Source organism: Tiliqua scincoides, chromosome 8, assembly GCF_035046505.1.
Source record: "Tiliqua scincoides isolate rTilSci1 chromosome 8, rTilSci1.hap2, whole genome shotgun sequence".
In the NCBI taxonomy this organism is placed as follows: domain Eukaryota; kingdom Metazoa; phylum Chordata; class Lepidosauria; order Squamata; family Scincidae; genus Tiliqua; species Tiliqua scincoides.
In genome coordinates this window covers 33,364,892-33,379,724 of record NC_089828.1, presented here as the reverse complement: position 1 = coordinate 33,379,724, position 14,833 = coordinate 33,364,892, and the positions used below count along the sequence as shown (strand labels likewise).

Here is a 14,833-nt window from a genome sequence, read left to right as displayed (position 1 = left end):
ATCAAGGGAATCCTCCCCATAAGGTCAAACTCCTATTGCAAGATTCAGGTGCCCCACAACTTACACTGAAATATTTTGTTGCTAGGGAAAAGAAAAAATTATGTCAAGGATGTTGCCACCACTCATTTAGTCATCTTACCTTCAAATCTCCCTGAGAAGCTATCCGTGGCTCTGCAGCGTTTTTTTTTCTTGTTCCTTCTCTTGGCATTGGGGATGTCGATAGGTTGACTTGAGGGCATGTCTGTCCCACAAAAAAACAGTTACAACAATTACAACAAGGCAGCTTTCAGAGTCAGTTAATACACTACTCACTAGTGCATCCATTCCTACAATCAGATGTTCACCAGGTCTTGAGGTGAACAAAGATGAGTCTTGCCCACAGACTCAGAAGTACTCCCTCAGTCTATATTTAGCATCTCAAAATGAGGGCACAGTTGAAGGGGGACCCACAGGAAATTCAGCCTTTTGACTTGTAAACACCTCAACCCATCACAACCTGGTATCTCTCACTAAAGGCTGCTGCCCCTTACCAAGGGCTGCTGAGGAAACTCCACAGCCAGGGAATTTGAGGGCAGGTCCTCTCAAGGGTTGGGAACTGGTCAATGGAAAATCGATCAGTTCCTAAGTGGGTGTCAATGGACAATTTTCACAAAGGAGAGAGGTGAAAAGCTGTATGCCCCAAGGATGTGTCCTGGGACTGGTACTTTTTAACTTCTTCATAAATGACCTGGTGCCTTTAAAAGGGAATTGGACAAATTTCTGGAGCAAAAGCTCATCATGAGTTACAAGCCATGATGTGTATGTGCAACCTCCTGATTTTAGAAGTGGGTTACCTCAGAATATGCAAGGAGGGCACCAGGACTCAGGTCTCTTGTTGTCTTGTGCTCCCTGAGGCATTTGGTGGGTCACTGTGGGATACAGGAGGTTGAATGGATCCACCCACCCACCCACACAAGGAATTCCGAGTACTGAGCACCTGACAGTTGGCTAAAAGAGCCAATCAAAGCCCATGCTCTGATGCCCAAGAAATTTTACAACACAAGGGCTATGCTGGATCAGAACACTAAGTCTACCTACATCAGCATCATGCCCCTGAACAGCATATAGCTGCATGCATCCACAGCAGGATGCATGTACAACAGGGCCTGAAGGCAACAGTCCTCCAGATTCACAATCAGAGGTTGACTGCCACTGTGCATGGGTGTTCTATCTGGCTCACCTAGTTAACAGCTTTCAAGATTAAACCTCTAAAAGAACATATATGAACAGGAGCTCTGCTGGATAAGACTAAAGATCTATCTAGGCCAACCATTTTCGACCACTGTGCCGTGGCACACTAGGGTGCCACTGGAATTTTGGGGAAGGTCATTTCTTAGTAGGGTCAATGGGGATGTGAGCCCCCCACTGGCAGCATGGCGTGCCTTGTCAATTGTAAAAAAAACCTGATGGTGTGCCTTGACATTTTTAGTGGCCTTGTCAGTGCGCCATGAGATGAAAAAGATTGAAAATCACTGATCTAGCATAACGTTGACTTCCCCATAGTAGCCAATAAGATGGCTCTGAGAATTTCTCAAGCAGGGCACAAAAATGACAGCCTTCATTCATTTCTGACATCTCACACTCAGGCAGCCTGGCTCAGGACATCAAAGCTCCCCTTAGTTATCATAACAGCAGCCTACTGGATCATACCAAAGGTTCATCTAACCCACCATCCTGTTTCCAACAGCAGCCAAGTGGTTGCTTCTGGGAACCCCACAAGCAAGTTTTGAAGGCAACACCCCTACCCATTATATGCCCCCCACACTGGCTATCCAGAGGTATACTGCCTCTGGTCACGGAGGCTCCACTCAGTTTATCATGACTCTCCACAACCTTTTCTCTATGAATTTATCTAATTAGTTCTTGAACAATACTTTCTAAAAATGGCCTTGTGAACACCAGCCTTTCCTCCCTTCCCTGAATCAAGACTTGTGTACCTTCAATCCGATTCCTACCCTCTTTCCTCTGTATTTAAAAGAGATGCAGGGGGCTCACCAGGGCGGGATGGGCATTCAAAGTTGAAGACAGATTCCAGGTGATTTGATTGGGAGAATTCCAGGTCAAAAGGATTCTGCCCCTGCCAGAAAAAGAGCAGATACAATTGAAGATGTTCCTCTCTTGCATATACAACCTACATACACACAACACAGAACCAAATATTAGCATTTGTCTGAAGGCCAAAATATTCAAGACATCTGGAGGGCAGATCCCCTCCCATTGCATACATACACAATTTTGTCCCATTTGGTCCAAGAGGGTGTCAAGACAAAACAAAAAACTCCATCCCCAACCTTGCAGCAGCCTGTACCCTTCAGTAGGCCCATGCAGGCTATCAGGCCAGCAGTTGCTGACCCCTGTGAGAGTTTTACAAGGGCAGCATAGATGTTCTTTTGTCAGGATTGCCAAGTTTGAGTAGAACTTAAGAGCAGTCCTGCCAAATCAAACCCAAATTCCACCTAGTCTAGCATCCTGTTTCCAACAGTGGTCAGCCAAGATGCCTCTCAGAAACTCTCAAAAGCAATTTCCCTTCCCCTAGCCACTACCTCTCTCCAGCTCTAACCATGGAGATTCCAATTTAGCTATTGTGACTTAGACGTTGATAAGCTTCTACTCTCCCATGAAAAACAAAATTATCCCCACCAGTTTGTCTATAGTGTATAACATCATAAATATCCTGTTCCTATTTAGTTAGTTTTTTTCCTAAACTAAAAAGCCCCAAACACTTCAACCTCCCCCAATTGTATGGGTCGCTCTTTTCTGCCTTGCCCAGTCACCTCTGTGGTTTCTAAACACTCGCTTACCTGGTCATCTAGGAAACAAAAGAGGCCTCCAAGTGAGTGGTTGGCAACCTTCAGTCTCGAAAGACTATGGTATAAGCCTACAGCACCCGGTATTCCCAGGCGGTCTCCCATCCAAGTACTAACCAGGCCTGACCCTGCTTAGCTTCCAAGATCAGACGAGATCCAGCATGTGCAGGGTAACAGTTGCTGTATTTTAAAAACATATTCCTAGGCCACCCTTCAAATAAAAATGAGCTCATTTGGTCGTTGCAAGTCAAAAATTGCCCCCCACCCCCCACCCCCACACACACAGTTCAAGTCAGCAGCCCAGGCACCGAAACACCCCCCAAATGGGTTTCTCATCATTTCCTCTAGACTCAAAATGACTAATGCCTTATGTCCACGTTCTTGTTTTTGTTTTTCTATCAGCTGCTTTATATGCATATTGTGTAAAAAAAACCAACCTAGAATGATTTTAAATACAAACATTCATACAGCACAACTCTGGGCACATTTACTCAGATGTAAGTTTCACCATATTCAGAAAGGCTCATGTTTAGAATTGCAGCCTTCAGGAACAGTAACTTGTGGGTGTATTTGCGAGGTAGCAAATTCCTAATTTTCCACTCATTCAAGAGTGTTCCGACACTCCAACTATTTTCAAAGTCACCCTTGTGGTCACCAGTAACACAGTACCACAGGCTCCAGCTCTGACCAGTTCGTAGTCATTGCCTCCACTGACAGGTGTTGCTCACACAAGCTAGTAAAGCAGGTTGCTATGAAGAAGGGCGAGGTTATTTGGGCAGAACATGCCACTGGCTGGTCCGACAACAAGCCCTGGCTGGAACATCGTCCCGCCAGCTTGTCAAAGAAATAGCCCATAATGAACTGGGAGGAGATTGTTTATTGAAAACAGACAAAACCAAGAAAAAAGCCTCCAGCTGCTATACTAGTCAGGTGCTTTGCAACCACTTCATGGTATGGCAGGGGGAACTTTATCTCAGCACCCTGGTGCTCACATGGAACTGCCTCCCCTGGTCTTGCCTCACTGGAAGTGGAGATGACTGGGGGGGGCAGAATACATCAGTGGGAACTGTGCAGCTACCTTCTGGGGTCAGTTTAGGGAAAGAAGGTGCAGAGAGAAGGCTTAATGGTAGGACAAGACACCTACTCCTGTGTGCATCTGCTGTGTCTGGTGGGAGTGATGGGAAAACAAACACCAAAACAAACACACAAAACACAACAGTTTATTAGCACTGCTCTCAGAGGAGGAATCTTGGCCATCACCAGGCCCCAAGAAGTAAGAAACCACTACTGTCTTGGAACCAAGCTTACAAACTCAGGAGAAGTATAGCCTTCTCGGACTATACCACTATACCAGGTGGTAGGCAGCAGTGCAAGAAGTTGCACTTTAAATACTACTACTCCTTTTTTTTAAAAAAAAGACTCTGAATGGAGAAAGATAGCACATCAAGTGGAAAAAATAGGACACATCCTGAAGTGCTAGGTTTCCATATTTAGAATTTTTTTTTTAAGGAAAAGAAGTGTATTTTCATGATCTCCTGCATTTTAAAGTGGTCCTGTTCTCAGCAAGGCCCTCCAACAGGTTTTTGTGAAGTGTGTAAGATGAAAGCCTGTGTAAGTTTCTCGCACAACTAAAGGATATGGCTTTCCCCCAGTGCAGCAATGCACTCTTTGCATACTCTAAAGAATCCTTCCAAACTACTGCTGATGTAACCAGGTCCTAGCTCAGACAATGTTAAAAACCTGCCTCCAAGATTAAGACCCATCTCACAGCACAAATTCCCAATTCCTCCGCTTCCCTCAAACCTGCCCCTTCAGCTCTGCTGAGACTCAACCCTGTTCAATTTTGTTCTCCACATCTCACTCCTATTTTATGTCCTTTAACAGAGATCAACCCACACCCCAAAATACCAAGGAAATAATTAAAAGCTGGCATGTTATCATCAATTAAACACAATCCAGGGCATCCTCTTGATAAAGGCATTTATTTACCAGCCACCTGAACAGAACAAGCCAGCCAATTGTTACGAGATCTGTTTGGGTGGAGGGCAAATCCTCCCACAATTTTTTCTTTAAACTTCTCTCTCCAAACACACCCCAATGGCTCTATTTACTGGGACGCCAGCCAGCACTCGGGACACATCAGATAGGCTGACTGGTGGGGAAACGGTTCCCTCCCTCAACCCAATGGCTATCTAGAAAAGTGGTTTGCTTTTTCTCCCTTGCCTTTCCTGCGCATGTTTATGTTGCAAACCTGCCATGCTGCGCCAGGGAGGAGAGCTGGTGGAGGCAGCCCCCTATCCCAGAATGCCTTGCACTTGGAGGTCACAGGAGTTGCAAAGGAAAAAGATACAGACACGGGGGGGGGGGAGGACACTTATAGCAACCCCTCAACCCAAATCGCACTCTTTTCACATCTTAATAACTCACCATTTTTTCCCTAACCTGTGCAAGAAAGCTGCAACTACAACAGAAAAATTTCAGTTGTGTTTTTTTTTTTCTGGGGGTTGCAATTAGACCATTTGAAAAATTATCAAAGGAGTGCCGCCTCCCCCCCCCCCCGCCAGAAGGTTTCTCTACCACTACCCCTAGCCCTTGTGCAAAGAACTCGAACACATTCTACATTTTTCTCCCCCATTTGCTGGAAAATTATTTAAACTGATTTGGGGGGGGGTAGCAGAAGAATAGAGGCTGCTTCTCACTACATCTTCTCTCTGGGTCCCAAGCTCCCAAGAGTCTAGAACCCACAATGTATATCCTCTGTTGCAGGGGTGCTCACACTTTTTTGGCTCGAGAGCTACTTTGAAACCCAGCAAGGCCCGGAGATCTACCAGAGTTTTTTTTTACAATGTTCACGCCATCATAACATATAACATTTATGTGTACAATGTATGTTGGTGTACCTTGAGCCCCACTGAGTATAACAGGACTTACTCCTGAGTAGACATGCCTAGGATTAGGCTGTGAGGCTGCAATCCTAGCCACACTTACCCAGGAGTAATCCCCATTGAGTACAATGGGCCTTACTCCCGGCGTTTCCTCCCAGATCTACTCCGCGATCTACTCATTTTGCTTTGCGATCTACCGGTAGATCGCGATCCACCTATTGAGCACCCCTGCTCTATTGCAAAGCTGAACAGCAACCCCTGTGCCACTGACAGCACAGTGCTGAGCCCTGCATGAATCTCATCCTATGTCTGAGCAACTTTATAAAAGACACACACAAAACCCAAAACACTCACACGCCCCAATCTGTTTTTAGAAATCTTTTCTTCCATCCTCTGCAACTTTCTGGTTAGGCCCATGTCCACACACACCCCCCACCACATACACAATTTTTTTGGTTCCATACAGCTTTTTAATACTTTCCTCCCCACCACTAAACCTTCTTATTTTAAACACCAAGCAAAAACATTGCAGAACTCAGGAGGTGATTACATAACAGCCCGCCCCACCTGCCTCTCCCTCCCTGGGGCCTCACAGCCACCCTCGCACCCGAACCACGAGGTACAACCAAAGTTACATCATTCCCAGCCGCCCTGAGCAATGCAATGTCTTCGCCCCCCCCCCCACACACACACAGTGAGGTCTGAATGGCTGACTCCAGAAGGCTGCAACACAAGCACATCTATTCACTGAAAAGACCTCCCCCTTCCCAAAGCCGCCTGCCACTGGACCCCCCCCCCCCCACTGCTTCCAGCTGCCATCCACGACATAACCCACATAAACAAGAGTTTTAATACCGCACTGCTGCTTGGTTGAATGCCAGGAAGTAACATTAGTTTCCACCTACACAGGAGATGTTGTTTGCAACAAGATTTTAAGGTGCACATATGCATACTAAAAAAGCTCTACATTTTAACACACAAACACTTTTTAAAAATAGAGAATCATGCCAAGAGTGCCAATGCAGCAAGTCCTAACCACCACCACTCATGGGCAAAGTATCCAAAACAATCCCAGTATTTTGGAAAAATCCACTCAAGCTAACGTGGCTGTTTGGAAGTGCCCAGCCCAGGAAGGGGGATGTCTCCCTCCCAAAGCAAAACCCTGCATTCTACTGGAGAGAGGACCCCATGCCTGCCTAATCACGGAAGGAGACATGAAACAATGCAGTGATGCACAGGGTCAGCAACCTGACCCACACTCAGAGGGGAAAATGTGACATTTTTCAATGCCTCCCAGAAGTGCACATTTGAAGAATGTATTAAATCAGTGAAAGCTGCCTTATTCATCATAAGCTAATGGCTACAAAGGGCCAAACTAAGACATCTCAGCACCTCAGGTGGCATGCTGAATGCTGCCCCCCTTTATCTGATGAAGTGGGTGGGTGGAGGTTAGTACCCCTTACCAGTCTAATACCCAAGGCAATCGCCTCAGCTGGCCTTATGTGTGGTTCGGCCTTGCAGCTACAGAAAGGGATGCCATTCTTGGACCTGGCAGAGTGGTTACCACTCTGGCATGGAGTCAAAAAAGCTTTCTTATTTCTCCCTCCCTGTCCTGCTGCCTGCTTCCCACTTCAAGACACAGATGGGAGGCTGGATATGGCCAGTGGCACAGTATTATCTTACCCACAACTGGGGCTTTGAATGTCACACCCAAATCCAGACCTGGAATGTGTATGGTCAAACACAGGGAGTAGAGCCTATGTTAAGATTACAGAAAGAGCCACTGGACTATTCTAGAGACATGGTTTGAACCCCTGCTCAGACACAAAGCTCACCAGGCAACTCTGAGCCACTCACTCCTTCAGAGCACCCTCACAGGGCTGTTGTGGGAATAGGAGATACGCAAATGACCCCTGCAAATGAGAAGGAATGTGCTGATCCCTAGAGAAGGGGAAAAATGCAACCCTTTAAAATCACAGTTTAAAAAACTGCTTTTTACTGTTGCAGAGAGACACTCATGCAAGTGATTACAGGTATAACCTCAGATTTTTCTATCGAAAAGTTGATGAGAAGGGCCCTTTAAATTAAAGGAAAACAGTAATTTAATAATGCCAGAGAGGGCAGTGGGCTGACAATCCATCAATCATTCTCTCTGCAGGCTTCACTCCTCCCTTCCCCCTGAGCACGTGAAAGAAGGCTAAATGGCAGTGATTATCACCACCTCCATTCTTTCCCCATTGCTGGGGCTCCTGGTGGAGGGAGGGATTGCTGCCTCCTAGTGAAGCCTAAGCTCCTGGAGAGAGACTGATGGCCTCTGTGTGTATTACAAAGGTCAGCAAAGCTGTTTTTAAATCATTGGAGCAAAGAGACTTTTTAAAAAATTGATTTGCTATAGTGTGTTTTTTGCCATCCATATGAGTTCTTGGAACGGAACCCTCTGAATAATGAGACCCAACCTACATTAAAATTATGGTGGTACTTTCAGTCAGATCACAGGTCTACCTGGCTTAGTATTGTCTACACTGATTTAATGGCTGGGGATCCAGTCCTACCCAGAAATACCAGGGACTGAACCTCAAACCTTCTGCTTGCAGAACAGTTCATCCCCTACTAGGTCACAGCCCCTTCCCATATATTACTTACACACACACACACACACACACACACACACACACACACACTTTTTTAAAGTGGTGTATAAATAGTAATACTTTTCACAAGGCAGTATACAAATAAATATCTTAAAATTCCTTCTATCCTCATTGCAACCCTACAATCACATCTATTCCCAGAAAGTGACCCGTATGAATCTACTAGATTCTAGCCTCAAGATAGGATGTTCCTCACACCCCACAAGGGTAACCCAGGCACATGCATATAGAAGGTGCCTGCAAAACCATCTCAGATGACACCCCCCCAATGTAGTCTAGGGTAGAGGACACCCCCGCACAATACTAAGAATGGCATTCAGCAAACAAGACTACTACCAAATGTTTGCCATTATCAGTTTTTACAAAGATGCTGAAGAGACAAGAGGTTCAGCCATCCAGATTAGACAACCACAGCTCAAGAAATGGCCACCACACGAAAAGTAGCATGCAAATTCAGTGTCCTGCATAGCCATGCAAAACAGAATGGCAGCCCAGAATACTCTGCAAACTCATAGGGACTTCAGAAATACACCTTCCCTGAACAAAACTAAGAAAATAGGCAAGCTTTCTAAGTCTGCCACTACAAGGACTAGTAACTTGATGTGTTCTCTTTTTACTCTTTTTTTTTTTTTTTAGGAGGCCAGGTTCAAAGAGGCAAGAGGAAAGGCAAACACATACATTTTAAAATGATCTGAACACATTCTCCACCCTGGAAAATAAATGTCTCCAAATGGTTCAAGACCATGATTTTGCTCTGCATAACCACAGTGAATTCTGCCTGCACACAACCATTATGGAGGCGTTGTAGTCTGTAGGCCCTTGGCAGCAAGCCCCAATGGCTAACCTCAACGCAAGTCACAACAACTACTAAAGAGCTAGGACCGGCCTAACTGGTCTGGCTCGGTGCCCAGCAGGGCCAACCCCTCACATGCTCCCATGAGCTGCCAATCAGAGACGATGACATCCCATCATTAGGAGCAACAGGATGTGGACAGACAGACGAGAAAGATTGGAGATGCATCATGGGACAATCCCATGGCTGAGTATACAGCAGACTGGCAGCCATGTGGGGAGGAATTAATAAGTAGCATGGACCTGTGACCTGTGTTGGGTAGGAGAGCATTCTCAGCCAGAGACTCCTTATGTGGCCTCAGGCAAGTCCCTATTTCTCAGACTCTGCCTCAACCAAGACACTTCCCTCCCAGACTCAGTGACCCCACCTGTGCAATGGGAATAAGACAGCTACTGGGAAGAGAGGGCATGTAAACCACAGATGGACCCATCATAATTAACTCTCCCAGGAAGAAAAGCAAAGGACAGGGCATCTGGATTGAAGAGGGTCAACATAAGAACTGTTTTTTATGTCAACCTTCCCAACAGTACAATCCCTCAGTCAAGATTTGGAGTGCAGCACCCAAAATTTGGGGTGCAAGTGTTGGCAAGGTTAGCTAACAATATGTTCAAAATTCTGCACCACAGTTAACTAAGGCCTAAATCCTAACCAACCTTCCAGAGCTGACATAGCTGTGCCAATGGGACATTTGCTGCATCCTGCAGTTGGGTGGCACTCTCAGAGGACTCCTCAAAGTAAGGGAATGTTCCCTTACCTCAGAGTTGCATTGTCCCTACCTTGCTGCTGGAAAGCCAGTTAGGACTGCGCCCTAGGGCTGCAATTACACACACATTTAATCAGGAATAAGCCCCACTGAATTTAAGGGGATGCACTTGTGAGTAAGCACAAATACAACAATGCTGGACCTATGCAACAAGTAGCTCCATTCCACAGCCTGCATGAATGCTGCAAATTAAATCCATTTGCACAGCAGTTTCTTTTTACTAGTTTTGCTTCATTTATTCCACAATGTATGCATATTTTTCAAGTCATTCCACAAGTTGTGGGGGCAGGCACCAAGTTGTGTTGGGTACTGAAACCCCATCCTTAAGCCTTCAAAAGTCTTATTCAGTCACATACAAGCCACACCCATCTTCGCACCTGCAATTCCACAGACCGCAGAGAGGTAAGATTCTGAAGAAGGGCAAACAAAGATATACATTTTAAAGTGGTTAGAACACTTTGTCTCCTCTCTCAATGACTGCTTTCTCAAGGACTAGAAACTTGACTTTTTAAAATTTTTAAAGCACAAACTGCCCCATATCACACCATCCTGTACTTGTTTCCACACCTGTGCTCCCACAGAACTAGTCTATCACTATGCAACTGGGCAGCAAGAGAGGGGGAAATCCTCTACATCAACTTTATGAATCATAGAGAAAAACAAACGCCAAAAGTTTGGTCACTCCTGAAACATCCAGGTGTCCACTAGCATCTCACACACATGCTGCAAGCCTCTCTGTGTTGTTCCTAGAAGAAATTAAAAGCCACAGTTCGCAACTATAGTGTTGCAGGTACAATCATAACAAACACTGCAGAACCATAACCTCAAAGTGAGCCCAGCCCAGCGTCCACCTAAACATAGGCTAGAGGAAAAAAGAGCACACACCTTTGCTCACTCAGCAAAAAACAGAACAAGAATGTACTTCAAGCTCTCATTACATTCCAGCATCAGGTGTTTTTTCAAAGTGCTTTGAAGAGATGAAGGATTCCTGTGAGGCTATGCCACCAAAAGCAGCCAATTAAGCATGGCTGTGTGGTCTTTTTCAGAATAGGTTCAGCAAAATACACATTCTAGCTGATGCCCACGGTAACAAGGAAGACTGAAGTACAGTTGCCAACAAAACACCACCCAAAATTATTAGAGCTGTTGGCCTTGAACCAGGAAGATCTGATGTCAAATCACAGTCAGTCATGAAGCTTCCTGGATGACCTTTGCACAGTCACTACCTCTCAGCCTAACCTACCTCACAGGATTGTTGTGAGGACAAAGAGACGGAGAAAGAGCCATGTACTCCACCCTGTGCTACTTGAAGAAAAAGCAGCATAAATGTAATATGATTAGTAATAGGTTATTCTTGTCTCAATTCTTCTTCCCTCTCTCACTGGGGAGTTGTAAACTCCTTGGAGTAGGGACCCATGGTTGTGCATAGTGCTGTACGAATGAGCCCCACAGTGACCATGCTCAATAAATAAAAACTTTGCAAGCCCAAGAGCAACTCGTAGAGGGGTGATGAGGTCAGCTACTGACTGGGGATCCCCCCAGATGACAAAGGGCTCGGTTTCCCCCAACACCAATCAATTACACTGAACTGAGTCAGAAGCACTGAGAAAAGTTCTTTATTATATACCCCGTGTCATCCAGGTCAGTGCCCAGTGTGACCTCACTCTATATGCTCCCTCCCCTTCAATCTTGCTTATTCAATAGATATTTCCACTCATGAAAAGTAGCCTCCTTACTTAGTTATACATTGCAAAGATTAGTTATCTTTCCACCCTGTTAGACAAAGATCTCTGTACAATCTGGAAGCTTGCACACAAATTATTTATCTGAGTTTTTAGGGAGAAAATTCTGTTTCCCAACAGACTTTTCCTTCCAATGTCCACCCTGTACAGAGATGAAGGACAATCCAAGTGAGATTTTAAACTCACGTTAAAAATGTAGGTTGCCTTACCTTGAAGGAGCGATGGAAACCTTTGAGTTCCGTTTTCTTCTGCACCATCTTGAGATTTTAAAGTGCAAGAGAGTGGGGTTATTTTAAGAAAAAAGAGAAAGATCGAAATGAAGAAGGGAGAGAGACAAGAAAAAAAAAAAAGAAAACACAAGAAACCAAGAAAGGGGGAAAGGTGGATAAGGAGCTAATCCGGATCTGCTGATGGAGACCCTATGGGGAGGGAAAAAAGAGGTGTGCGTTAATGGTGTTGAGCAGCTACCACTGAATAAAGGAAAATTCCAAAATCAGCATTTTTAAAAATACATAATAATTTCTAGGATATACAAACATCTGAAGGAGGAAAGAGGACAAGGCTCAAGTCTACAGGTTCCACCTACCTATAAGACTTTTGGTCTTTCTGCAAAAAAGGAAAAGTCAAAAAGTGCTTCACCCCAGGAAAAATGAGCACACCAACCTGCTGCAGCAGGAAGCATTTCCAAAACGGAACAAAAAAGAAAACCTAACTATATGAAGGAAAACGCACAATGAAATGCCCACAGATGCCATTAAACAAATTCTTTTTTTTCAAAAAAGAAAATTTGCAGTCTATACAATAGCAGTTCTGATTTCCTACTTTAGATAGATGGGTTTCTCTACAAAGAGAATTAGAATAGGGGGGGAAGAGAATAGGGGGGAAGCGGTGGTGGAGGGGGAGGCGCTGCGCCAGATCTCCAGTCCTTTGTGCAGTATTGCAACCTTACAGAAATCATTAATTATATTCAAAAGAAAAATAGTGTATGGGTTTTTCAAGAAGGCACGAAGACTTGCAATAGAAAAAAGAATTATTTGAACACAAAGATCCAAATTTTTGAAATGACAAGGGAATGTGTTTGTCCCTGCTTAAGTAAAGGGTAAAAGACAGCCCATGCAAAATATACACATTGCTCTGTCGACTAAATTAGGGGCTGCAGGCAGTTCTGGGGGACTAGTGCAAATGCTACACACACACCCACACCAATCAACATATAGTTGTGGGAATATTGAGAGACCAGAAAAAAAGGGGGGGATTTTAAGTCTTAGGAAACTCAAAAGTTTGAAATAAAGATCAACTATTCCTACAACCCATGTCACACACACATCTGCAGCATAGAAGGGGCTGCACTGCATTGCAAAATATTACCCCTTCTTTTTCCAGTGGGAGTGGACTGCTTTGCGGTCTTGTTTTTAAAGGACTGGGAGATATATGTATCAACCCCATTCCCTTGAGCTGATTTTTTCTATTATCCCTTGGGGTGGGGGGAGAAGAGAGAAGGGGAGAGGAAGACAGATAGTTGGGGGGAAAGAGAGGAGGGATCAACCCTCTCAGCTCATCCCAGCCCCTTGTAATAGGAGGAACCAGTCCCTGCTATTTGATTAGGCTGCAGATAAATTGAATGCTGCAACGTATGTATTTCTTACAAAGGAGGTGGGCTTGTTTCCTGCCCACCACCCCATAGATTGGGGGTGGGCTGGATGAAAGTTAACCCTCCCCCTTCCTTTTACACTGAATTCCCCCCCCCCAAACTGTCACCCACCCCTTTTAAGGGGGGGAGAAACATAGCGTTTAGAGGTGCAATTAGTTTGCAATGGCAGAAACAAAAAGAGATGGAAGAGTTGCAAGACTCAAGGCCGGGCTTCTTGGGGGGGGTGTCAAAGCCCAGCTTTCTGCCCCCCAACCCCCACTCCCTTTGCAGAATTGCCTGCAAGATTGCCAGGGCTTCCCAGGACTGGTCAGTTGCATTTGTTCCATGCAATAGGCTGCACAGAGCTGCCTGAGGGGGGAGAGTGTCCCCCCCTTCTCACCTCCCGGGCTCCGCAGTGCTGCCGCCACCGCTGATGGAAAGGCACGGCCCGGCTCTCGCCGCCGATCGAAGGGACGGGAAGGGAGGTGACGAAGCGCCCCCGTCGGGTCCCTTATATAGATGCTGCAAAGGGCCGGCCCTCTTGCATCAGCTGAGCCTGCCCGTCTCCTCCCCTCCTGCTGCTCTCCACCGCCTCCTCTAAAGAGAAAGAAGGAAGGGAAGGAAAAGAACAAGCAAGACAGCTTTAGGCTTCCAATAAGACCAAAGAAAAGACCAAGCATGCCTCTGAGCATATGCAGAATCCCTCCACCCCTTTTCCTAGAGGAGGCTGAGATGGGGTGGAGGGATTCTGCATATTCTCAGAGGTACACACACTTTTTTCTTTGGGCTTTTTGGAAGCCCAAAGTTGCCTTGCTTGTTCTTTTTTTTCTTTCCTTCCTTCTCTCTCTTTAAGAAAGGAAGGAGTGGCAATTTTTGGCTTTCACCCACTCCCCCTCCCCAGAGTGGGGCTCTTGAGCATGTGCAGAGTACCTCCTCCTTCAGGAGTAAGGATTTTTAATTTGTGTGTATAACTCTGAGCATGTGCAGAATCTCCTCCCTTAGTAAAAGGAAAACTTACAGACAAGAATACAGGTGTGTGTGTCTCTGAGCATATGCAGAATGCCTCTACCCCCCCCCCCTTACAAGTAAAGGTAAGAAAGGACCAACAATTGTTGGTTAAAAAAAAATTCCACTGCTAAATATTCCTCTGAGCATGTGCAGAGTGCTTTCTCCAGAATGGAAACATTGCAAGTTTCAGTTTCCAAAGGCAGAGTGACCAGAAAGGCAAAAGAAAATGGCAAAGAATTTTTCCAAACATGTGCAGAGTGTGTATGTTCCCATGTCCTCCTACGTGTTCAAGAAAAAGACACGAAGGAAGGAAATGAAAAGAAGGAGACTGGGAAACTTTGGTTTTCAAAAGAAAAAAAAACCCAGTGTGGCTCTAAGCAAGTGTACTGTATTGTACAAAGCAGCAATTTTCAACCTGTTTCATCTCATGGCATACTGGCAAGGCACTAAAATTG

The 14,833-nt window shown here is 45.4% G+C and overlaps 1 protein-coding gene and 1 pseudogene across 1 annotated transcript in view; both read right to left on the bottom strand.

Moving 5' to 3' along the window:
• MKNK2 (MAPK interacting serine/threonine kinase 2) overlaps positions 1–13,846 on the bottom strand; it is a 41,796-nt gene extending 27,950 nt beyond the window's left edge. Inside the window, exons 1-4 of the mRNA XM_066636536.1 lie at positions 13,771–13,846; positions 11,950–12,159; positions 2,035–2,116; positions 140–241 (exon numbers count right to left, since the gene is read on the bottom strand). Of these exons, the coding sequence (XP_066492633.1) occupies positions 140–241; positions 2,035–2,116; positions 11,950–11,997 (232 nt within the window). The 5' untranslated portion in view covers positions 11,998–12,159; positions 13,771–13,846. The remainder of the gene's footprint in view (positions 1–139; positions 242–2,034; positions 2,117–11,949; positions 12,160–13,770) is intronic.
• On the bottom strand, positions 2,915–3,034 carry LOC136659783 (5S ribosomal RNA; annotated as a pseudogene).
• Positions 13,847–14,833: the final 987 nt, after the last annotated feature.